This window comes from Mytilus trossulus, chromosome 7, assembly GCF_036588685.1.
Source record: "Mytilus trossulus isolate FHL-02 chromosome 7, PNRI_Mtr1.1.1.hap1, whole genome shotgun sequence".
Taxonomy (NCBI): Eukaryota; Metazoa; Mollusca; class Bivalvia; order Mytilida; family Mytilidae; genus Mytilus; species Mytilus trossulus.
In genome coordinates, this window is record NC_086379.1 from 70621273 (window position 1) to 70647155 (window position 25883).

Here is a 25883-nt window from a genome sequence, read left to right on the forward strand (position 1 = left end):
AAACTATGCCAATTGTTTTTTCACCCTTGTTGTTTTAGAAAAGTGTTATTTCACAGCGATGGAAATCATGGATTACACAAGTGATTTATATATATGATTCAAATTAATTGGTAATCATTGTTTAATTAAACATGTAAATTGATTTAATCTTAAGGTTTTCAAGTACAGCCGTTAACAATTTAGTCAGGAATATTTTCATTGTTAGTTTTTCTATTTTTTAATGGTTTTTTTTTTTTGGAAAAAGGGATCTTTTGATCATTTTCATAAATTTACTGTTTGCAAAAGTATGAATTATATTCGAAATTTTAAGGATTTTCTTAACCCATGCATAGATAACCTTAGCCGGATTTGGAACTACCTTTTTCAATTTTGGGTCATCAATGCTCCTCAATTTTGTACTTGTTTGGCTTTCTATCTATTTTGATCTGAGCATCACTGATGAGTCTTATGAAGACGAAACGTAGGTGTGGCCTATTAAATTATAAGTCTGGTACCTGTGATGACTATTTACTCAAAACATAAAAATGGAAGTGATAAGTCGCATTTTCTTATCAAGAAACGTTGACCAGGATTGCGATTGCCACACATTTGAAGTCAAACTTGATACAGAAATATCAAAAAGGACAGAATTCAAAATTAGTAATTAGTAGACAAAACGCACGATTATCGCATCTTTTATCATTACTAAGATAAGAGGAGGAGACTGTATTGTAGTTGGAATGATTTGTACATATCCGATATCTTCTATGAAACGAATATTCCATAACGGTCAACCAACTCGTGATGATGTCCGTAAAATTTACGAGTATATGACTTCCCCGGAAGATCGTATCATCTGGAATATATATGTAATCCGTATTGCGTCGTTGCTAGAATGTTGCTACAGAGTATATGAAATTTTACAATTCGAAAGCATTTAAGTTTTATCATTCTTTGTATACATACCGAATTTCATAATGTAGACGATAAAATATTAACTTTGCTTAGACATTTTTTATCGCTATTTTTATTTCCTCGATTAGATGACACTTCATCGATTGCAAAATTTAAAATATGCATTTTCACCTAATTTCTCAGTATATGAAATAATGTTTATTTGTATAAACAAGTTGAATTGTCAGAAACTAATCACTTATAACAAATAACCTTACATAAAAGCTTGATATAAATTTCAGATGCTGTATTTCTTTTTCCTAAGAAAAATGCCACAAATATTTCAAATTTATATAATTCAAATATAAAATATAAAATCAAATATTTAGCAATTTGCATGATTTAAGAGATAAAAGTATCTTTTGGATAAAATGGGACGATAACCTCCCGCCATGTGAATTCAAGTATTTAAGTGTTTGGTTTAGTAATTGACGAAATTGTATTATATCTAATTGGAGGTTTCAATAGAGCATTCAAGTGCAAATTATTGTTTTGCATCATTTGAATAATAAGTAAGCATTTGATGTATCTGTAGTGCAGCTTCTAACGTTGTCAAACATTATACTTCAATTGTAATTAATACTTACTGGAACAATTTCTTGTTGTTGTCAAAGAACCATAAATAATTGCTAGCAATGTTAATCGTAAAATAGGAATATTGTGTCTTATATAGTTTATAACCCTGATTTGTTTTCTTTCAATCAATTCATGACTTTTGAACACCGCTACACTACTGTATCCTTTATTTTGCCTCGGAAATAAACACATTTATTTTAAAACCAGTTTATGCTCTTCTCATATTGTATTATGATTTGATACTTACACCCTAACATGAGGGATCGTGATTGATTTGATATGATGAAGACATCATCTTTGAATTAGTGTTATTAAGATCTGGAGCTGGCATGTCAATGACTGCTCAAAATCCTTTGTGAATTTATGTATCTTTGTCATTGTTTATTTTCTTATGTCACCTTTTCTTATGTCGGACTCGGACTGTTTTAAACTGAGTTTTACTGTGTGTTTGTTTGTTCTTCATTGGTTAGAGGCATAAGGGGATGTTTAAGATCGCACAAACCTATAATTGTTAATGTTTGTGTCATTTTTGGTCTTTTGTGGATAGTTGTTTCATTGGCAATCATACCACATCTTCTTTTTTATATAATTAGTCCAGCCTTATTGCGCGTGTCCTGCACCAGAAGTCTCTGATTTTTGTTAGTCTTGTATGTTGTTTTTATTTTAGTGCATTATTATGCTTCGGAGTTGATTGTCATTCGAAATCCCCCTCACTTCTTTGCGAGTTTCATATATATATATACTTATACTCCCGGCTATCAATTTGTTGATATTAAGATATATATTTCTCAATTGGTTAATTTCGCACCCTTATTTTTGACATTTGTACTTATTATTTCTGATTATTTTGTTCACACACTGTTGTGAAGATAACATAATTTTATTTGTCTGTCGCACATAGGAGGGGTTTATCTAGCTTTATACACAGCTATGTTCCACTATTTTGTACATAAGAAAATGCCTGTACCAAGTCAGTAATTTAGAGTTGTTAACCGTTTTTTTATTATATTTATTGTTTTGATTTTGTCATTTGATAAGGACGTCCCATTTTGAATTTTCTTTTGAATTCTGTATTTTGTTATGTTACTTTTTTCAAAAAACAAATACTTGTGCATTTTCGATCTTTTGTGAAGTTTCAAGGCTTGGTAAAGAAACGAAAATAATGGTAAGTTAATAGATAACTCGTTTTTGTACTGAAATCGGCCCTTTCATTAGTTCGTTGAAACCAAAAGTTAAAACAGTTTTTTTTCTATGATATCGATCCAACTTTTCATACCGACAGTCCTGAAATGAATGATTTTGGGAATTGGACAACAAAATTTGTGTTAAAGTCATAAAACATTACTGTTAATAGAAAAAAACACATTGATTCCAAAAACAATAACTCAAAAACGAAATTATGGACCGTATGATAGAAAATATATTTATTGGTTTTGCAGTTTGAGTTAGAAGGATTCATATTGCAGTATATTATTTTAATTGCATAAGGTACAAGTTATACATTACATGAAGCCTGTTTAAAAATTATTGATATTTTCAATGGGTATGTTGTGCTAGCTATAAAACCAGGTTAACCAATAATTTTCTGCGGAAATTGCCCTTACCAAGTTAGAGGTATGACAGTTGTTTTCCGCTCGTTCCTTTGGATGATACCGTTTGTTTTGTCAGGTTTTTTTTGTCTTACCCTATGAATCTGCCTTGTAGTACGGTATTAATAGTTTTAATGGTTCTAGTTTAATGGTTGTATTTAATCATCGGTTACATCTATAATGTAATTGTTGGGATGTCCCTTGTCCAAAACGATGATATTGAGAATCAATTATACATAAATGCTGATGTGTGTGAAAAAGGGACGAAATATACCAGAGAGACAGTCAAGAGTCAAGTTTAAGCGTGCAATCATTTAGCCTACTAAAATAAATGCCACCACTGAATAACAATTCATTTCAATGAGTTCTCACATATGCATATATCCCAGTAAACTTGAGATTGGAGATATTTCTAAAAGTTCTGCTTCATATTATTCTTTGATTATAACATAAATAAACAACCTTTAACTGAAAAATATGACAAACGTAATGATTTCGATTTTCAAACTGTTAAATTCTTTATAACAGCAAATATGTACCAGGATTATAGTTTAGTAAAACAATATCCTCTCCTCAATCGTATGGCGTTACATTTATCAGGTAATACATTACGTTCCTGCATGTTCAGGCTATACTGACTTCATAAACCTGGTTTGTAAATAAACTCACCTAAGATACCAGAATTTAATTTTGTATTTACGCCAGACGTGTGTTTCGTCTACAAAAGACTCATCAGTGACACTCGGATCCAAAAAGTTAAAAATGCCGAATAAAGTACCAATTTGAAGAGCACAATATCTGCTCCAATACAGTTACCTGGACTGAAATCTTAATTTAAGAACGTGTTGTAGTTACCAATACAACTTTGTTGACATGTACGATGTGTCTGTATCCCAACTCACTTGCAACATGTCTTTGCAATCTTTTGTCTTTTAAATAAACTTATAATCATATATACCAGTATTGAAATTTCATATATTCGCCAGACGCGCATTTCGTTTACAAAAGACTCATAAGTGACGCTCAAATAAAGCAATGTTGCATAGGCCGAATAAAGAACGAAGTTGCAGATCAGTAAATCAGTAAAGTTTCTGGTCTATTGTCTCCCGACTGTTTCCTTTTCTTGACTGTGACATTTTGACTAGGTGTACATTCGTATGGAGGGTTGGTAGGGCATATAAGGTGATCTAGACTGTTATCACACAGTCTGTCTCGCGTTTTTTGGGCATTCACGGGTTTCTTTTTGTTTTTACTTTTACATTTGTCTTTTTCTTCATCTTATAACGAGATGTGAACATCGCTTAACTTGAGAGGAAACGTATATTGTTAACGTATAAAGTAGACTCAGCAAGATAGGAATACTTGGTACTCTTGTTATCATATTAACCAAAACATATACGGTAAAGGCAAGCTATATCTGAGTCTAACTTGTAATTTTCTTAAGAAGGCGCACATTTTGATTGTTTTATTGCAGAAAACGGAATTATATCCTTCATTTTGATTTTTGCAAACAGCCACCAAATTATATTTATTAAATAAAAAATCTATAAATTAGACATTTTAAAGCCTTGAGCATTGATAAAAATAAATCGTGCGAACATGAAAGGATGGCAAATTCATTTAATAGTTCCATGTAAGTCTATAAAAACCTTTTGTATTGTAAAAAAAATTATGACATGGATTTTAAAGTATGCCCGGATGTCTTAACTCGTTTAATGTGAATTGCAAATGTTCTGCTGCTTTATAAATGAAAATTTAATCGACATTTTTGTGTTTTTGCTTTTGACATTGTAAAAACAAATCAGACATATCGTTGGATTTGCATTATATAACTAAAATGTTACATATCACATTGACAGTGAAAAATCTTTCAAAAAAGAGAAAGCAGATATCAGGAAGTGAGCAATCTAAACACGACAAAAAGTTATAAAGACAAAAGATGCAATAAACAAAGCACAAAACACAAAAAACTAAATATCAAACTCCCAAAAACTGAAGATAATCTAAAAAACGAAATTGTACAAATGATTCAAAATGATTTTAGAAATTTGAATGAGGTGGAAGATAACAAAATTTTTCATAACTCAATAGTCAAACTTACAATGCCATGGTATACTCTCTTCGAATGATGATAAGACAAACAATAATATACAAAACACAACATAAAAAACTAAATACTGAGCAACATGAACCCCACTAACACAGGATGTAGTCTTTCTTAGAAATTGTGGAAGAATTAGCCGATCATTTTCCACGTGTGATACAGGGCTACGTGATGAATTCTTACATCTAGCATAAAGCATAAAAGCATAAAAGATTTATTTACAGTCGGTTATATATATAAATTAAGGCAACAGAAGTATACCACTGTTCAAAACTCGTAAATCTATATGCAAAAAACAAAATCGGGGTAACAAACTAAAACTGAGGGAAACGCATTTAGTATCAGAGGAGAACAACAACACAACATTAAAATGTAACACACACAGAAACGGACCTATCTTAAGACAAAATCCGATGAGAATAACAAATATAACATCAACAACAAATACATGAATTTGGGATAGAAAAATACCGTGACACGTCTAATAGTAAAACGAATTCACGCTCAAATATAAGGGAAAACAAACGACACAACGGAAACACAACGTCAAAATGTAACACACACAGAAACGAACTATGATATAACAATGACCATTTCCCGGATTTGGTACAGGACATTTTTAAAGAAGACAATGGTGGGTTTAAATTGGATGGGTTTAATACATATACCAATACCACATAAGCTCTGTACAGCTTTTATCCGACATCTCCACATTGGTAAACAATTGATCTTTTGATAAAACCCTGAGACTTGACCTATCAAATTGTGGAATTGTGTTAAGTTTTTAACAACGAGGATGGACATGAAAGTATCAGAAAAATTCAGCACACAAATAAATAAGAATGAATTATTAAGCAAACCGGAATTTCTATTTAATTATTCTCAACATGAGTATCGCCTTCTTTATATATTGAGAGAAGAAGTACATTGTAGACTAGAAAAACATAATGGACAACATTTTAAACAATTGATTAAATAAAACATAAATGTGAAGGGACAGTCAAACTCATAAATCTAAATATAAACTGTCAACGCCATGGCTCAAAATGAAAAAGACAAACAGACAAACAACATAGAAAACTAAAAAATTAAACAACACGAAACCCATATAACCAAGGTAAGTGCCACTGTTTTCTACACAGGAAAGCGGTTGTACAAGTCAGAAATATGACAGATGTTATCCATTCGTTTGATTTGTTTGAGTTTTCTTATGAAAATAAAATAAATGCCGTTTGTAAATAAAGTGATATATGTACCAAGTTTGTCAAATAGAAGATAATGCACTTGCTCAGTCTAAGACAGACCTTAAATGTAAAATATTGAGTAACTAAATAACTTGTATTTCTTATGAAGTGCTAATTGATGTAGTTATTTCTAAGTATGCCCTATTAAAAAGGCTTGAGTTGAAGAGTGTAACTCATCATTATCAAAACATTCTATGGCATATACCGTATCTTTGTAAACAAATAAAGCTGGAATATTAAGTACTTTGTAATTCAATGGTTAGGCGTAAAACCCGAAAACTTCAATGCTGCGAGAGCCTCTTTTTTTCCTTTGCAATTGGTGTGTATTACCAAAAGTACATTAGTTATAAACCTGAATTTAGGTTCGCTATACAATATCAGATGAAGTTGATCCCTGAAAAATTTTGCGTAAAACTACAGCATCAATTATAATCAGTTTTCCCCCCAAAAAGTGAATACTTATGAACAAAAGTCATATGCTGACTGCAAAGGTGAAAATTATTTCATCCGTATGATAGAGATCGAATGATTGGGTGATTGATTTGTATTTATAGCATCATTCCGTATCTCGTGGCGGTCAGTTTGTTTTCTTTCGTTTTATTTTGCGGAGGAAGTGCAAGAGAGAACCACCGACTTTTGACAAGAACACTGACATTCCTTGACAATTATTATGACAATCGAGCGCAACTCCTACGTGCATGGCACGAACTCAAAACCGCAGTGTCAATATGAAATGATACAGTAGTTTAAAAACTACAAATCGTCCACCGAGTTCCACCCACTCCCTCCCCCTTTATGACGAAGGTTATATGAAAACGTATTCTTCGATAATTTGATCCAAATGATAAAGTATGTCGCAATGAAATGAATGATTGAAAGCATTTGGTTTTGTCAGTTTTTAAATACTTTCCTTTTTTTACATATGCCATGGAGTTTAATATTTTTGTTTTAATTATTCACGACTAAAAAGTTCTTTCACAGCGTTCCATCCTCATGATAAAGAAAAACGCTGCACACATTACTACAAGGATTTGAATTAAGAAAACGTGTTTCAAAATAACTCAATACCTCCTTCACAGAAGTATGTCATTACAAATAAGTGTTATAAATGATTTGATACATATATAACAAAGAATAAGTTTTTAAAACTCGTGCACGAATGACATAATCCCTATTCGGGAGAATATCACAATGAATACTGGCGTGCAAATAAACAATGCGTTCCTGTTGTGAAGAATAACACATTGCAAACATAGATTTAATATTTTGCATTCATAAAATATGTTTTAAAAAATCCGTTTTTATGGGAAAAATATTTAACGAAACTGGAAATCAACCCAAAAAAATGATAAGAGAAAGAACATCTTCGTAAAATAATCACATAAAGCATATTTCGATTTTGGATAATAAATATTATTCCAAAACCACGTACAACAGTTGTAAGTTTTTTTATTGCGCAATAACAGTAACAATTTAAGCATAGAAGGGAAATTCGAATTAGACGAGGAATTTAAATCAGTTTCTAATAACATTAACGGTACCAATACTTACTGCACTAGAAGTTCATTTTGACAGTTCACGTCTATGTAGTTGTATTATTCAAATACGTTTTGAGCCAAACGACGTACCTAACTATACGTCTGGGAAATATGAAGACTTTTTTGTACTTTTTTATAATAAGATACGATGTGTTAGGTTGAATGAATGCCTGGGCCATATTTACACCGTGTTGTGACTTTGAAAATGACCTATTTGGACATTCATTTATTTTTAATAATTAAATATCACTTTTATTTGAATTGATGATAGTTGGCTGTTAAAATTTGATATATCCTATCAAGCAATGAAATTGTTCATGTTTTGTATTGTCTGTTTTTTTTAAGTTAAAGCTATGAGTACTAGCTGTCAAATTCATTTCCTCCGATTTGACTCAAATTCTCATATTTGATTCATAGCCATGTAAGACATATATACACATTATAAAAAGTATAAAATAATCAATTTACAGGGCACGGGCTCGGTAATATGTAGCTTCCTTTCGGTCTTATTTTAGTCTTGATTCAATCTAATTAACTATCGAGTTTATCTCCGATTATCATATTAGCGATATTAACGTAAATAGAAATAGAAAGCGAAGTCGTGCATTCCGATTTTTCCATTCGGTTTAATTTCATATTACAAATTGAAAATATATGTAAGTCATCGTTTTTACCTGTATAAGAAAGATTTTTTTATGCATTGTTTCGGTCAATAAAACGTGTTACCTTTGTTTCACTTTCAATGTTGACATTATTTTCCATTAGATAACTGAACACGCACAGTGCATGCGTTATCGATCTCTAGTTAAGCGGTTAAATTGAAGTTCACATGAACACTAATTCAATCAGGTCGAATTCCAAGTGAATAAATCTATGTTTCTGAGCTTAATTTAAGAAAATGATCATACTGGCTGCTATGAGTGAATTATTGTTTCACTATTTCACTTTCATTAATATTTGAACCAAATAAATCGTATAGGAAGAGAGATAAAAAGTGAGGCTTACATGAAGTGTATGTTGCCTATATTTGATTAGTGTTATCAACATTAAACACATTTCACAAATTCATATCTTCTAATCGAATAGAAATGTTAAACAGTTAGACAGTTGTTGATTCAAGGCTTGACCAGTGCTGTAAAATATGATTTATAATAGCATTTGACTTGCATGATTTGATGGAGTTAACTTAAGTATATACACTATAACACATTCGTTATCTCCTTAAATCGCTCTTCAAAAGTAATAATGCGCAAGTGAGCCATCATTCTTTTCCAAAATATTGAGTCTGAATTTCTTTGACGATTAATGCATGCAAAGTATGAAGTCCATTGACAAAATCTTAGCACCCGTTAGCTATTGCAAGCATCGAGCATTGTGTAAAAAGTAAAATCACAAAAATACTGTACTGAACTCAGAGGAAAATTAATTCGGAAAGTCCCTAATCGCATGGCAAAATCAAATGACAAAACACATCAAAAAAGAAGTGACAACGACTGTCATGTTCCTGACTTGGTACAGGGATTTTCAAATGTATAGAAAATAATTCACTGCCACCGTACCACAAGCTATATAGTATACGAGCTGGTTGGTTGCTATGGAACATCTCTGTCGCAGATGATCACCAATATGCTCAAATTGTCGTAATCACAATACAGTCCTCCTCATCGGTGGTGACGTCACAGAATGAGACTTTAATTATAACAAAAATTGTACCTACCATAAGTAATATTGGGATGATTCAAGACGAGAAGAATCTGGTAGCTATTTTTGTGTATCTGAGATCACTGTAAATGCATGTTGCTTATATTTTTTGTGATTTCTAACACTGTTTTGTTGTGGTATTGTAATGTTTTCATTTTTTTTGTATTGCCTGTATTTCTCCTTATGTATATTTATCATATCTTTTTTTACATCTTCACGGTTTGTATTGTATGTTCCTGGAAAGATAAGGACCAGGAAAAAAAAGATGTTGTCGAGAATTTTAATGGCTAAATAATGTGTTGTAGAGAGACTCATTTAAAGGCAAAGATATAATCTTCTTTGAAGCATATTGAAAACTGTTGTAGTGTTGACCGTATTATATTTGATTTGGTAAATGTGCTTCGTGGATTAAGAAACATGATCGTACCATTATTTAAGTAGGTGTATTAAGATAAAGCTCTTCATATTTTTGTCATTGAAGAATTTGAAAATGATGTTTATGGTAATAGGACGTCATTAATTGAAATAAAATATAAACGGCAGTAAAATGAAATGTGTCAGAAATGTATAATTGTGCTAAACACAGAACATTTATATACAAGAGCTGAATTTCTCAATTTATTAACATTCAGAAAACATCATTGTTTTGTAACTTTTTAAAGATACATCAATTAATTCTAAAATGTCGAAACGAATCTCTTATAAATTATGGGAAGCTTTACGTAGAGCGACTATTACATGTCGAAGACAACAGTGATGGTTTTATAACAAAAACATGTTGACCGCACTCCAAGATATATTTAATCAAAGTGCTTGTAAGCACTGAGGGTAAAGATTGCATCAATTTATAAGTGGGAAGTGAAATTAAATATTGCATTGGCTGTAGTTGATTTGACAGCAATTCTAGACAAAGGAAGATAACTCCATTTTTTAAAGATGGCTTTAACAATGACATCATGTATGTTTTTAGAACAGTTATTAGATTCCTGCAACTTGCAAAAGTGGTGTAATTTTCTGTAACATCATTTTGGGCCAGAATATCTGAGCATATATTACATTGATTATTTTGTGGAAATGTTCATGGATAAGATAATATAATGTTCTAATCAATGCACTATATAATCTATATTTTGTGTATCAAAAAGATAGTGATAAGTCTTGGAAGATTTAGATATCAAGTCAGTCCCATAAGGTTTTGATTGCATTTCATGCAATCTTTACCTAAAAACAAAGAGCGAACGGAACGAGTGAAAAACAATTGTCACATTTCTGACTTGGTCCATTGCTTGTACGAAGTAGTTGGTGAATTATATAGTTTTATACATTGTAGTTTGCTAAGTCTCACACTTGTATGGCAGTTGTAAATTACATCATTGTGCGAGCAACCCAGACACATGATTGATTAATGGGACAATTTTACAATGGCTAAGTATCAGCTATAAAATACCATATGACTTGATAAATGTATACTTTATTTGCATGTGAAGTTGTTATATTGCTGCTAAAGTGAGGAAAATTTATAATTTAAAAATTGATATCGTTCGTTTGTCATAGATTTTGGTACTGAGATGACCTCTATCGTCAAATTCGAGGTAAATTTCTATCTATAATAAGGCGTAGTAAGCTGTAGCATTGGTTTCTTTGGTCATAGGTTTAACACATAACATATTATGGGACCCAATCACAAAACTTTATTTTGATAACAGAAAGAACATCGTCAATATACCTGTATACACAATTAAATTATCCACATGCCTAGATATTGTGTTTTTACAATTGTCTGGAGGAACTCCAACTCATATGAAGATAAGAATATTGGCATGTTCAGTGTTCCGGTTTATGGTATATTCTTTTACAGGAAGAAGTGTCTGACATCAACATCTTGTATTATAACAAGCAGTGTATATCCTTAAAAGTATCTACATTTTGTGAATGTAAAGAATAAAATGACATTTTTGTTAAAAATGATGACCCATGGATCAAAAAGTAAAATCACAAAAATACCAAACTCCGAGTAAAATCCAATCTGAAGGCCATTATCACATGACAAAACACATCAAAAACAAATGGATAAAAAGAACAGACATGAACATTAACCTCATTTGATGTTGCGGCTAAATACATTTAGACACTGAATACAATGTATTCTTTATTTTAATTCTATCAGCTAAAATTCTGTTTGCTAGAGTGTTCTGCTGACTTTGTGTGTGACCATGTATAAATTGTAACTTTCTATTTAAATGTAGGTTGGTCTGATATAAGAAGAATACATTGAAGAGAGGAATATTACCAAAGGGTTCAATAACAAAGACTATGCCATGGCCAAAGAAAGAAATATGGGAGACCAAAAAAAGCATTCAAGACACTTCCTTAACTAAACATGTAATATATGCATGATCCTGCTTGTGTAGAACAGTGATGTGAGCTTTTGATATTCTCATCTTTTCAAAAGATAATAATGTAAAAATTCTTACAATACTCTTACAAGTATTTGAACTTGTGAACCGGTAAAAACATCAATGAAAATCATCTTCACATGACAGGGTCAAACTTTATTCTAAACTGATCAAATTCTAGAAAACAAAACTTGATTTACCATCCTTCTTGTATTACTAGTAATACTTGCAAAGATGGGCATAATGTTTAGGTCATAATAATATAAAATTTTGAAACAATCATAACCTAACCAAGTCCCTATGATGTTGTCTATGGAAGATTGAAGATTGGATGACATGAAGAAGTCATAAAAAGAATTTATCAATAACAAACAAGTCAGGGTAAATAAATAAACATTGTAGTATTTAAGTTTTTTATTTACACCTGCTATTGCATAGCAGTTTATATATACTTATCATTTATAATGTACATTTTATAACAAAAAAGCACCAACATAGAATAAAGTATTGATATGTGTAATATTGTTTAGTTGCCATATTATTAATCTTCAATTTAGGGGTAACTGTTATTTTTATTTCAAAAATTAGAAATAAAAAATAAATACTACTACTAGATGGTCTTGAAAGGAATGTTCTTGGTTTACATAGCAGTGCAAACCTTTTTAGTTTTAAAAGTCAAACTGATCATGAAGAAATACAAGTATATTTATAAATAAAAATATTTTGATTTTATGAATTGATATGTTGAACAAATGACCTTTTACAACCTCAAATTGATTACTAAATTGGAGACCATACATTGGCTTATACACATATATCCCTTTGCTAAAGTAAATTTTGGATACACATAGAGCATTAAGTGTTTCTTAATACACAAAAAAACATTCTGTGTGTCTGGATAAACAGATATAATTTTCATGTTTGCATGCACAAAGAATTACACTTACACAATAAAAACAATAACAATGTAGTGCTGAACAGAAAATAATTTGCTTTCAACAAAGGAGTAGGTACAGTAAGACCCCTTTTTGGCCCCAAAATATAGAGTTTTACAAAATTGTTAAAATGTAAACTTTTAGTTATTCATTGAACAGTAAAATGCTTCTGCTACATAAATATGGGCTGTTTTTGACGACATAATGCACATATATTGTGAACTAGCTCCACTAACTCATGCTAATTACTGAAATCTTCATAATTCTAGCATTTAAGTTAAATTTTAGAGGGATTTCATGTAAAACGAAAATGACCGCATTCGTGTTCATCCTTAATATTGAAATGTTAGTTGTATTTTATGATAATACATAACACATATAAAGGTTGAGGATGAACACGGATGTGGCCACCTTAATTTTTTGACAAAAACCAAGCGAAAAATGTTATTTTCCAGCATATTTGGTATTTTTTTATATTTCAGCTTGAATTGGTACGTTTTTTTATATTTTTGACTAAATCAATTAAAATCTTTAACAAAAAGAAATTGATCAAATAAAATAGACAGTGTTTAAAAAGTGGTCAAAATCTTTTGTCAGATAAACCTGAAATTTAAGTCCAAAATCGGCCCCTACTGGACCTACTCCTTTAAGTTCATGTAAAAGAATAGGTTAAAAATTGGTTTGGTGTTAAAAAAAACTTAACAAATAAGAATTTATCAGAAGCATAGTCTGAAAATATACAATTATTGTAAAATTCTTAATATACATGATATAAGGTCAGCTGAACCACAGAAATATTCTGTATAAAGCAACTGAGGATGTGTTATTTGGTCTACCTTAACATATAAGTGACAAAATTAGGTGTTTCCACATTTCATACAGAGATTACATATAGTGGCAAAATCATTGAAACCTTATTTGCTAATGATTAGATGCAAATCATTAAAGTAGTGTACAATTTATTAAATAAAATAGTAAAACTTTTTTGCTAAAAACAGAAAGATATGTACAAATAACAATAAGTAAAATTAACAAAAACAATTACAGCACTGTTAGGGTTGACAATGGTCAATACTCTAAATTAAAATTATTTCCACAGTCCAAATAATTGCCAATTCATAATTGATCAACCTTTTTTTCCCAAAGGATCCTTATAAAATGTTAAACTACAGTTAGACAATCAGTCAAATGTGTGATTTTAAACACCAACATCATTTCATAATTCATGAAAGCTATCAAGACTGCTTATGCTCATGGATTAAAACTTAAATTAATCTTCATGATATGGTGGAAATTCTTGAACTTTATAATATTGCATTATTTTAATAGTATTAACATATCAACATATTAATAAAAAAAATATGAATAAAATCTTCATAAAATGCTTAATGACAATATACTATCAATACCCCATAATCTGTCACATAATTTACATTCTTTATTCATAGGAATAGAATTAAGAATGGATTTGTTATTTCTTTTCTGAAATAAAACATATGTGTCTTTAGCTTATGAAACATGCCAAAAAATTGTGTTGTCTAAAAATGGCACTACTTGTACCTTTTGTGTTTTCTAAATAGATAAAATGACAGGTGATGACATGATAAAGGTGTAGAATACTTTGTAAAAATGATATGGGGAGATAACTCAATGATATATTTCTTTACGAGATCATAGTGTGTTGTATGACAAGGGAGATAAATCAGATGAACTGTTGTGTTTTTGGCAGTGTCACAATAAATCAATCATGGAAGTTATATGTAAAATGAAATGTAATAAATTATTTAATGTTATTTACAATTATTAATGATTATTAAATACATGTCATTTCACTGATTAGAAAATGTGGAACAGATAATGATATCAATCTCAAGCTTTTCAAACATACTACATTAACTAATAGCAAGTTATAAAATGTATTTAATACATATACTTATTGTTGTAACTCTTGTGCAATTTTTTAAGACATAGTTGACTGTAATAATTGAGGTAACTATTTCTTTTTTGATTTACATTAAACACATTAATCCATAATAAATTTTATAAATTATTGATTAAAATTAAGATTGATATTTTTCATTACTGTAAGAGAAGTTGTGTTGTCCTCTACAATATGGGTTACTCTTCATATCAACAAAAAGTCCTCAATATGAGGTAACTTTGCTAATTGGTCACTTTTGCTTGAATTCAAAATGTTTATAGGCCTAAAGCAATCATGCAAGAAATTTATGAAATACACATTGCTTCCAATCAGGCAGTCAAACCATTACTTTTTCAACATTTTGAGGGATGCTATTTAATGGATCATGATTCATGATACTTCTTAATTTTCTGGTCCTTTGGATATTTCTAAACAATGCTAGGCGATATTTACTTTCCTTCTTTTTCTGATAACAAAATATCTTGCTGCCATGTGCACTAACAGTTACAAAGACTTCAATTAATAGTAGTTTTCTCATAATTTTAAGAAAATAAAAGCTGACAATTAGTTTTGTTTATGAATCGAAGATTTTGAGTATTTTGAACTTTAATGTATCCAACCAATTATTATGCCCTGTTTTACAATATGAATGAATATTTTTTTAATCTAAAAGAAAATCTGAGTGTAAATCAAAAAAATTCAGTTGTTTACATATAGATCTAACCACCCCATGCCATTAACGAAGATAAACCAAATTTTAAAACTAAATAATACGAAATTTACCAAGCCTTTTCAAATTTAACTACTGAGAAAGGATACACATTTTTGTCAAGATCATAAAGTGGTAATATCTGGTTTCCTATTGATTTCATGAAAAAAATGCTTGAGTATTAAATGTGCTGTTTGGATATGGCAATAAATTGCACAAGACAAAATTAATCAATTTGTAGTTTATCAAAATTCATCAAAGTGGCCAAAGCCTGTTTTAATGCAAGTAAAATGAGGAAAAATTAAAGAAGTTTCACATCACAATCTCCACAAGCTATCTATTCAAAATTATATTTGATATTTTTACAGCATTTTATATGAAGAAGTCTTCTATGCATATGTCTACCTCAGCTAAGTGCATCTTACTTTTTAAAAGTAACATTTTTTGTTTCTAAATGGCACTCTTTATGCTTAGCATTGCATATCATTTTAAAATCAAAAACTCTAAAAGCATTAAACTTATTCTTAAAATTGTATTTTTACTTCCATAATCATTTAAAAAATCCTTAAAAAATGTACAATATTAAGATGATATAAGACTAGGTGGCACACATTCTATAAAACAATAAGTAAAACAACTATACTTGTGCTTCAATTCATCAATGCTTTGTAATGTTTATAAATCTTAAAATGTAACAATGACTTAAAATGAAGGATGTTTAAAATAAATGGTAAAAGAAATGATTTGAGATCATTTAAAACCAACCTTCTGTATACATAAAATAATCTGATTTATTTACATATCACAGAAACTATATTTGGCTTGTTCTGTAAGCAAAGGAACATTCCAGTTGTTAAGTCAAAATTAAACTTGAAATAAAAAATCATTTTTTTCCCCCGTAGACCAAAAACCTGAATCAATGTAATCATATTAACATCTTCCTCCCTAACTACTTTTTAAATTGATTGCCTTTTTGATAATTTATTAAAATTCAAATATGATATCTAAAACTGAAATGTTCTTAAACCACATTACTGTAACCTTGACATGACCTTGTAAGAATCACAACAATGTGTCAGTCCTCAGATTATCCTTGAGTATGGAGTCCATAACAGCATTAGAATGTTCCTTAACCACATTGATGTAACCTTGACATAAGTCACATGACCTTGTAAAGATCACAATAATGTACTACTCCTCAGATTATTGTTAAGTATGGAATCCATGACAACACTGGAATGTTCCTTAGCCAACACATTGGTTTAACCTTGACATGACCATGTAAAGATCACAACAAAGTACTACTCCTCAGATTATCCTTAAGTATGGAATCCATGACAACTTGGAAAACAACCTGAATATTGCTAGTGTCTGTTGCAGTGGTAAAATGTGGATAGATGACTTTCGATGGCACATGATTCTGACGCTGAAATTCTATTCGTATAAAATGGGCTGCACTATCAAAATCACGGTCTTTACCTGAAATACAGAAAAAAAACATAAGAAAGATAAAAAAGAGGGCAGTAAAAGAATTTGAAAATTCTAAGGATTTAAAAAAAAAAGTGTATAATCTAGATTTTGAAGATTTATTGTCAATGGTCCATTTTTTGTTTTTTTTTAATGCTGTTTATCTCCCTTATTGAATAAATCACTGTCCGATTTATTGATTTTTTTTACACATGAAATCAGGCCATGTATGTGTTTTTCATTCCTCTTGTGTTAGTGTTCTTGTATTTTTTTTACTTTCATATATTTGTCATCTTGCATCATTATGGATCTTTTTGTGATGCTACAGCTTCAATCAGTCATTAATTGTTACCCCAATTTTCCATACACAGCCTTTCCTGCTTCATCCAATAATAATGTTGAAAAACAAACATTGTTACAAAAATTTAATAACATTATAAGTCGTTTACAGCCATTCAGGTCCATTATTGAAATGAGATCATTTTGGAAAGTAATGCAGAAAAAGCATTGTATGGGGTTCCCATATTAAGATGGTCTTTGTGGAGACAATTATGGAATACATGTTCTTTTTAGTGATAACAGCAATACTTAGGGGAATAAAACATTCTAGAAAAAAATTAGACTGAAAAATTACATCATGTGATAGGTAAAGCTGACACTTTAAAACAGGTGAGTTAAAGGAAATGTATATACCAACCTCGATAATCAGGAAAGAAGTTCCTCAGATGTCTCTCAGAATGACGTATTTTATCTTTAAAAAGATCCACTTTGTTCAAAAATAAGATCTGAAACAAATTAATATTTATTTTTTTAAATTTTTTTGGCATATCAAATAAATAAATATTCTTCAACAAATGAAAAAAACAATAAAAGACCATTTACCTTGTACATAGATGCTATAATGAATGGTGTTTAAACTAAAGACAATCCAAAATATTACTCTCTCGATACAAGAAACCTATGTGGTTACTGAAATGAATGTGCTTATTTCCCCTGACAACCTTTAAAAATTTACTTATCTCCCTTATAAAAAGGAACATCTTCATTGTAACACTGCATGAACTAATGAAGTTATAAGTGTTTCCAAAATCAAAATGTATATCAATATCTGTTTTAAGGATCCAATTTTCAGGGCACTTTGAAGCTCTTTTCCACAGAAATGGTTGCTAGTAATATAGCTTACTTTATTCCAAGTCGAAACAGGTGCTATATAGTTGGATTAAAAATTAACCAGAAATCACTTACTCCCAAATTCTTTAAAAATTATCAGAATATTCAGCTAATTTTTCCGAAATTCATTCAAAGTCTGACATCTTCTAGTTGTATTTTTTAAAAGAAGTTTCCTTAAATCTAGGATTTGTGTCAATTTTGTATTGAATATTTATAAAATTAATTGTTTTATATAATATAAATTAAACCATTTTAAACTGGGAATATAATTATCAAACATGAGTTTAATGGCAGTTCATAGAAAATAAACAAACCAAATGCTATTTTAGATTTTAAAAAGATACCATAATCAGAATCTTCTTCAAAATTTTCTAACTTCCAGTTTTACTCATCTTGAATCTCTCCAGCAACTAACCAAAATACATTGAAGATGCCATAAAAACATGACTATATAAATATATTGAAAAAGACTGGCATATCATATAACTAGATAGAAGAAAACTAGCAAAGCAGGGATGTAGATATTATCAATATTAGTTACAAAGTTTAGCCGAAGACAATTTAAAAAATTTAACATCAAACTACACATCATAAACTCACCATACAAGTCTCCCTGAAGAACCTATTGTTACAGATACCTCTGAACAAATTCAAACTCTCTTCAAGTCGATTCTAAAAAATTAAATATTAAATTTAATATGTAGCAACCTTACAAATGTTTTTTTTTTTTTTTTTTTGGTGTTGTAGTTATCTCCCTTTGAACATTTAGTTCTACTCTGGTGTGCCTCACTTATATTTGTGGTTGTTGTTTGTTGGTGTGGTTCATAAGTAGTTCTGTTTTTTTTTTATATATATATATAAGACTGTTGTTTTTCTTATTTGAATGGTTTTACGCTAGTAATTTTTGGGGCCTATTATAGCTTGCTGTTCGGTGTGGGCCAATGCTCTGTGTTGAAGACAGTACTTTGACCTATAATGGTTTAATACAAATTGTGACTTGGATGAAGAGTTGTCTCAAAGGCATTTATACAACATCTTCTAATATCTATTGACGACACTTTAAGGACATGATTAGTTATAATTAACTTACCACGTCTGGGTCTTCAAACAAGTACATATCATAACAACTTAATGCTGCCACAAATAACACGGCTTTTACATCCCCAAAACAATGGATCCACTTCCTCCTCTCTGATCTCTGACCTCCCACATCAAACATTCTGTAACATATTATATGAACATTATATAAACAGATGCATGTATATTGTAATTATATATTATCATTGATCATCTCATATTGAGATTGATTTTCTTGCTTGAGCCGATACGACAAAAGCGAGAAAAGCAATCAAGTTTATATGACAAAAGACAATCTGTTTATCGCTATTTTACCTATGACATCATTGTTAATTTCATTAGCAATGCCATGTGCCCCCTTAATTTCAGTTATATCTGATATACGTATATAATTAGCACTGAGTTTAAAATTTTGGAGTTGCTCATTGTTAAAACACTGTACTTTAACCTTTAGTTGCTGACATCCACGTCATTTGGACCATGAAGGACTAAACAACATACATGTTCTTATTTTTATATTGTGTGTCTGGACTACTCTCTGAAGTTATATTCTAGCTTAATCTTCATGAGGAAAGTTAAAATCCCCAATTTTTTTTTAACATAAACAAGGCCGTTAGTTTTCCTGCTTGAATTTTTTTACATTGTCATTTTGGGGTCTTTTATAGCTGACTATATGGAATATGCTTTGCTCATTGTTGAAGGCTGTATGGTGACCTATAGTTGTTAATTTCTGTGTCATTTTGGTCTGTTGTTAAAGAGTTGTCTCATTGGCAATCATACCACATCTTCTTTTTTTATAAGTTCTATATTAATAACTACATGAAAATAATTTGTCTTTAGGTAATTATTTCCTTCTTTGAATTCTGGTGAATTGCAGGTTATTTACATTTACATATTAATGTAATTTCATTTTACTTTGTCATTGTTACCTGGGTTTTTTTCTCTCTGTTTTTTTTTGTACAAATGTTTTGTCTATTGTTCTATATATATCCTGTATAATATTGTACAGATTTGCCCAACCTGTGTTGACTGTTGGTAAAGTATCTTGTTTTGTTGGTGTATACTAGGTTTTTTTTCAACACATACAAAACTTGCTACTTATTGAAGCATGTACTTATATCCTATGTATATTCTCTAATAATTCTTCAATAAAATATATAAACCTTAAAAAAAAAGAAAAAAAAAAAGTTTATTCTCTATATAAGACCACTCCAAACTATAAGTGCATATTACATAATAAAAAGTTTATTAACAATCCATAAAATCTTTCTTCTCTGACGTAACAAGATTTACGAATGTTTACATTACATGCACTATAAGTAACTTTTACCAGGAAATATTGTAGTACAAAACACAACTTCTAATGTTTCTTTACATAATTTATTGTTGTCATCACACGGTCGTAACAGACAGACATGTCTTAATTACATAGCATTTAAATCTGCACACAAAAATGTCACATGCTCGTTTTATTAGGTAAATAAAATTTGCTTTAACATGATTAAATACTTTGGTCTACTCAAAGGACACAACGTCTAGCCTTGGAATAAAGGCATATAGTCCTTCCCCATAATGACAGAATGTGAACCATTTCAAGTACTTTTCTACATCATGAATGTTCACATTCAAAATATTGAGAGGCGAATAAGGATTAAATAAATTAATTCATCAGAACTTCAAAGAGACTAAATAAGATATTTTTATTACACTAAATGAGGTATCCTTATTACCAAATAGGCTAAAATGCATAGTCCAATATAGAATAAGGATTGAGATGTGGTATGGTTGTTAAAAAGACATGTATCAATAGGAGACCAAACACAGATGTTAACAAATACAGGTCACTGTAAAGCCTTCAACAATGAGCAATACTCATACTGTTTAGTAAGCCATAAAAGATCCTGACAAAACGTAATGTGAAACAATTCTTGATCTTTACAGAAAAGTTTTTGTTCATTTGACTTACCGTATAACAAAGTTGTTAATCTTAAAACATGTTTCTAAGATTCCAGTTGTGCGTACCCTGGCTCGTAGAACATCTTTAGCATTAGGTATAAAGTTATGATGACAAATTCTGTCCATATTCTCAAAGTAACTGTAAAATATAATAGTTAAGTTTAAGACATAATAATATCAAATCAACATTAATAACTGCATACAAAATTCAAATGGTCCAAATATTTTTCCATGATTTACATGTGTAGACCTAATTGTCCTGGTGAGATGCACACATTGTACTATTCTCTTTTTACTATTTGTTTACAAAATATAAAGTTTCAGGTCAGACAGGCTTTTTTATATTGCAGTGTAAACACACAAGATTAGATAAGATCGATCTCAATCTGGTCTTTTTACGTTCAATTCAAATATAGATATGTTCAATTTCATAACAGTGAAAACAGGGTCCGATAGTGTGATATAATATAAGTTTATCTGTAAATGTCTGAGGTTTAAATGTATTTAGTGAAATATAAATGTCAAATTACCAAAAGCTACATGTTCATCAATTTTAAACTGTAACTAGTCTTTATCTTTGTCAAATTCATAATCCTCAAAAGAAACTATAAATGCATTTCTCCTGTTTTTTAATGTTGAAGGGTTTAATATTGAGATTGTCCCAAGTATTGTACATTTGTGCATGTACAAAGCCAAATTACAGATATTTGTTAATAGCTTAATTACTGTGGATTCATTCATTTTCATGGGTGTCAATTTTCATGGATTGAGGAAAACTTACATTTTCTTTGTGTTGCCTATCTCTACATTTATATACAAAGCCCATACAAAATTTGAAATCCCTTAAACATTTCAATACATGGTTGACATGTACCAATGAAACCCACGAAAAATTGTATTTAACAAAAAATAATGAATCCACAGTAATTGGGTCACAATATTGTCAGTTTTACCTAAATCTTTAACTTAATTGCTATTTGGTACAAGACTTGAGAGGGTTCAATGTTTTACCTTGTAAAATATATATTATAACCAATTACATTTTAAATTAATGTCTATAATGGCCCTAGAGTCAACACACTTTGACTCAATATTTTATGACCTAAATGTAATGTACAAGTTACATCAACCTGAACATATCTACTTTCAGGTCAATGTGATATAGAAATGTTGACCTTGTAATTTTATCTTATTTTATTCATTATTTGGGATATTTAATGAAGATCAAAACAATTTAGAAAGTAAACATGCTATAGTTATGAATGCATCATTTTCAACCCATTTATTAGTTTCTAGTAATGAGGTTCACTATCCCTGTTGTGGATCATTTATTTTTTAAGTAAAATGACTTTTCATGGGTATTTGATTTTGTCATTGATACGCACAAGCCTATTAAAAATTTGTATTCTGTTAAACATTCAAAATTAAGGTTTTGACTTCTGTTTTATAATTTCACGTCATGTAACAGAACCTGGATAACACTCGGACATGAAATCAGTAATATATTTTACTATATTTATCCTTAAAAACTGAGGTCATTCGATCCTCAATGGTCAGATTATCTCAAGTTCAACATGAATGATCATTCAATGGGCCACTTAATTGTAGGTAACATTTCAATATATTCAAATAAAACACTTCACACCTGTACCAGGTGATAAGATCAAAAGGCCTAACAGATGTAAATATCTATCTATTGTCTCACAGGTGATGTAAACAAAGGAAACACCTGGAACAGATATTGTTTTTACAGACTTTAAGATGAATCATTAAAATTCTTTTTTTACCTGTTTATGTCATTTTATTGATTGTTTTTACCTGGGATTTGATTACCTTTAATCATTGAGTTGCATCCTATATATTAGAAGATTATCCAGTATTCGTTTGATGTGTCATTAATTAATATTTAAAGTTGATGGCTTTATGGTTACTTTTAGAATAATTGAATATTATTATCTAATGAGGTTTTGTGATGTATTTATTTACTTTATTCTGAACATTAAAAATCTATAGGGACCCATTTAAATAGTTAGCATAGTTCTCTATAAAACATAATAAATGGGATTAAACAACCTTAATATGGAATTTGTGCATCTTTCATTGCATTCACTACTTTTAAACTTTATTTAGTGTCAAAAACACAAACTCAGTTTGAATTGAGTGACGGAACTAACGAAAATAATATTAATGTTCGTATGATGTATAGATAGCTGTTATTTTAGTACATCTAAATGCACAAGACTATTTATCTTTTTCTGAATCTTTTCCATGTTTTCCATTTTAAAAACCCAGGTATTTTCCATGTTATTGAAGCCATCACATTCCTACTTAATATTATTTTCAACATAAGGAAATGTCTGTTCTACGTCAGGAGTTATATCACAGTTGTTTGCCTTTCGTAAGATGCATTTGAGATTTTAATTTTGTTATTTGATAAGGACTTTTGGTTTTGAATTTTCCTTGGAATTTCAATATTTTTCTTTTTTAGTAAAAAGATTCTACCCTCACTGAATACCTTGAATAAAATTTGATACTGGTAACGTCACAGGATTTTCTAATGTGCTGTGCAGAGTTATATGTGATAATAGATTGGGGTTTTGTCTGTGTAAGATTTTCTTCCTCATCAAATTATAGACTATTAAATTTTAGGAATTTATGAAGTTTCAAGGTTTCAATTACTCAAAAGAAGGCCATGAAATTCCATGCCCTTGTATGAAATTGGAACAATTACTGAATTAGACAAATATTGAAACATTAGTATACACTTCCTGGATAATTGATTTAAAATGTGTGTTAGAAACTGAGAAACATAATGTCCCAACCAATTAACTAATTAAGGCCAGGTATTTTGCATGTATGATTTTCAAAGACGGGCAATTATAAAATTTAGTAAGTCATTATACAAATCAACATTCTAACAAAAACAATTTATAATTCTAGTAATTCAGCTAGACTCCTTAAACTTTTGTCAATAGATAAGGCTTGTTTGAAATACAAATCTTTTAGGTTTGAGGACATCTACTGATAGTTTTTTTCCTCAATTTTATCAAAATAACATTTATAAAACTGAAATCGTGAATGAAAGTTCAAATGGTACAAGTAATATTTACGGCTCATCAAACAGTATGTCTGTACAATGTAACAGAACATCGTTAACATTCCTTGCTGTTATACTTACTATATAGCCGAATCATTTAGTTCATATTCATAGCCTCGAGACACAGCTAGTCGTACCCCTCGGTCCTGCCACAAGTATTTCAGTGAAGCGTACACATCTTGATACATATTCTGTTTTTTGTCAAAACAACAGATACAGGTGAGGACTTTTTCTGCATGAGACTGAAATGGATTAAAGGTATATGTAAATATGGTATAAATGTCAAAGACATAACTACCAAACAACCATAAAATTGAGAATAGAAATGGGGAATGTGTCAAAGTGCTCACCAAAATAGTTAAAAGTTGTCATATGTCATATCTTAGTTTATTGTTGTTTTGAGAATATGAAGTTGATGTCCGATCTCTGACAGTCTATCTTGAAGTCATTCTCAGGTTTTTTTGTAAGACTCAAAGTAATTCGAAGCTAGACATGTTGTAATGTATGGACATCTGTCTATAGCTATTGCATTTGGTTTGAGGTGTAAAGTGATTTTATTTTCACATAACTAATTATTCTAACCTTCTTACTTTAAATCAGAGTCATTAGTTTTTTGATAGAGAGGCGGTTATAAAAATTCAAAAGAAAGACAATCTGATACATTATGGTGAGGAACACTAAAATGCACCCACTGAACAAAACACAGTCAAATAAATTAATGGAAACTTTTCCTGACAAAGGCTAGCATTTAAGAACTGGTTGAGTTTTCAACTCTTCTTCTCTCTTTCAGATACAAAGAATTTAAAAGTCAATAGTACCGAGGATTAACATTCTATACATTCTTGTAAAAAAGTCCAAAATATTTTTATCCTATCAAAGATAGTCTAATCCACCCTATTCTTTAATGTGGTTTAACACAACATTGTTAAATCTATTAATGATTTTATTACAAACTAAATTTATAAGGACTTAATAAAGACTTTATTGACATTATAATCCAAATAACAAAAATAAAAAGTCATTCAGTTCTATCTTATCCTAATAATCTTGACACAATAAAAACTGAATTGTTTTACAGGGGACAGTTTGTAGGATACACAACGCTAACTGCATTGTCCCTTTACTAAAATTGAAAGATCTATACAATTCTTGCAATAGCTAAAGATATTTATAGGGGCTTACTTTGCTATTAAATTTCAATTTAGAGTCCACAATATTGTATATAAAGAGAGAGTTAGGTTCCTCTTATGTGGTGTAAGTTACAACAACACAGAACTTGTAAACGTGTTTAATGGATAAAATTGTTACATTCAAATTGTTCCTGGTGGGTTTTACCATCTTAACAGCGAATATAATCTAGTAATTTGTAATTTGGTCTACTCTTCTTTAAGTTAAACATTGTTATCCATTTATCTTGACTTTTCCCCACAAAATACAATATATATTTTTAATTGAAAGCTGGGTGGTGGT

The 25883-nt window shown here is 30.0% G+C and overlaps 1 protein-coding gene across 1 annotated transcript in view; it reads right to left on the minus strand.

Moving 5' to 3' along the window:
* Positions 1-12438: 12438 nt before the first annotated feature.
* LOC134725716 (guanine nucleotide-binding protein G(o) subunit alpha-like) overlaps positions 12439-25883 on the minus strand; it is a 30913-nt gene continuing 17468 nt past the window's right edge. The window contains exons 4-9 of the mRNA XM_063589748.1: positions 24495-24655; positions 21327-21455; positions 19374-19503; positions 18884-18955; positions 17811-17898; positions 12439-17125 (exon numbers count right to left, since the gene is read on the minus strand). Of these exons, the coding sequence (XP_063445818.1) occupies positions 16935-17125; positions 17811-17898; positions 18884-18955; positions 19374-19503; positions 21327-21455; positions 24495-24655 (771 nt within the window). The 3' untranslated portion in view covers positions 12439-16934. The remainder of the gene's footprint in view (positions 17126-17810; positions 17899-18883; positions 18956-19373; positions 19504-21326; positions 21456-24494; positions 24656-25883) is intronic.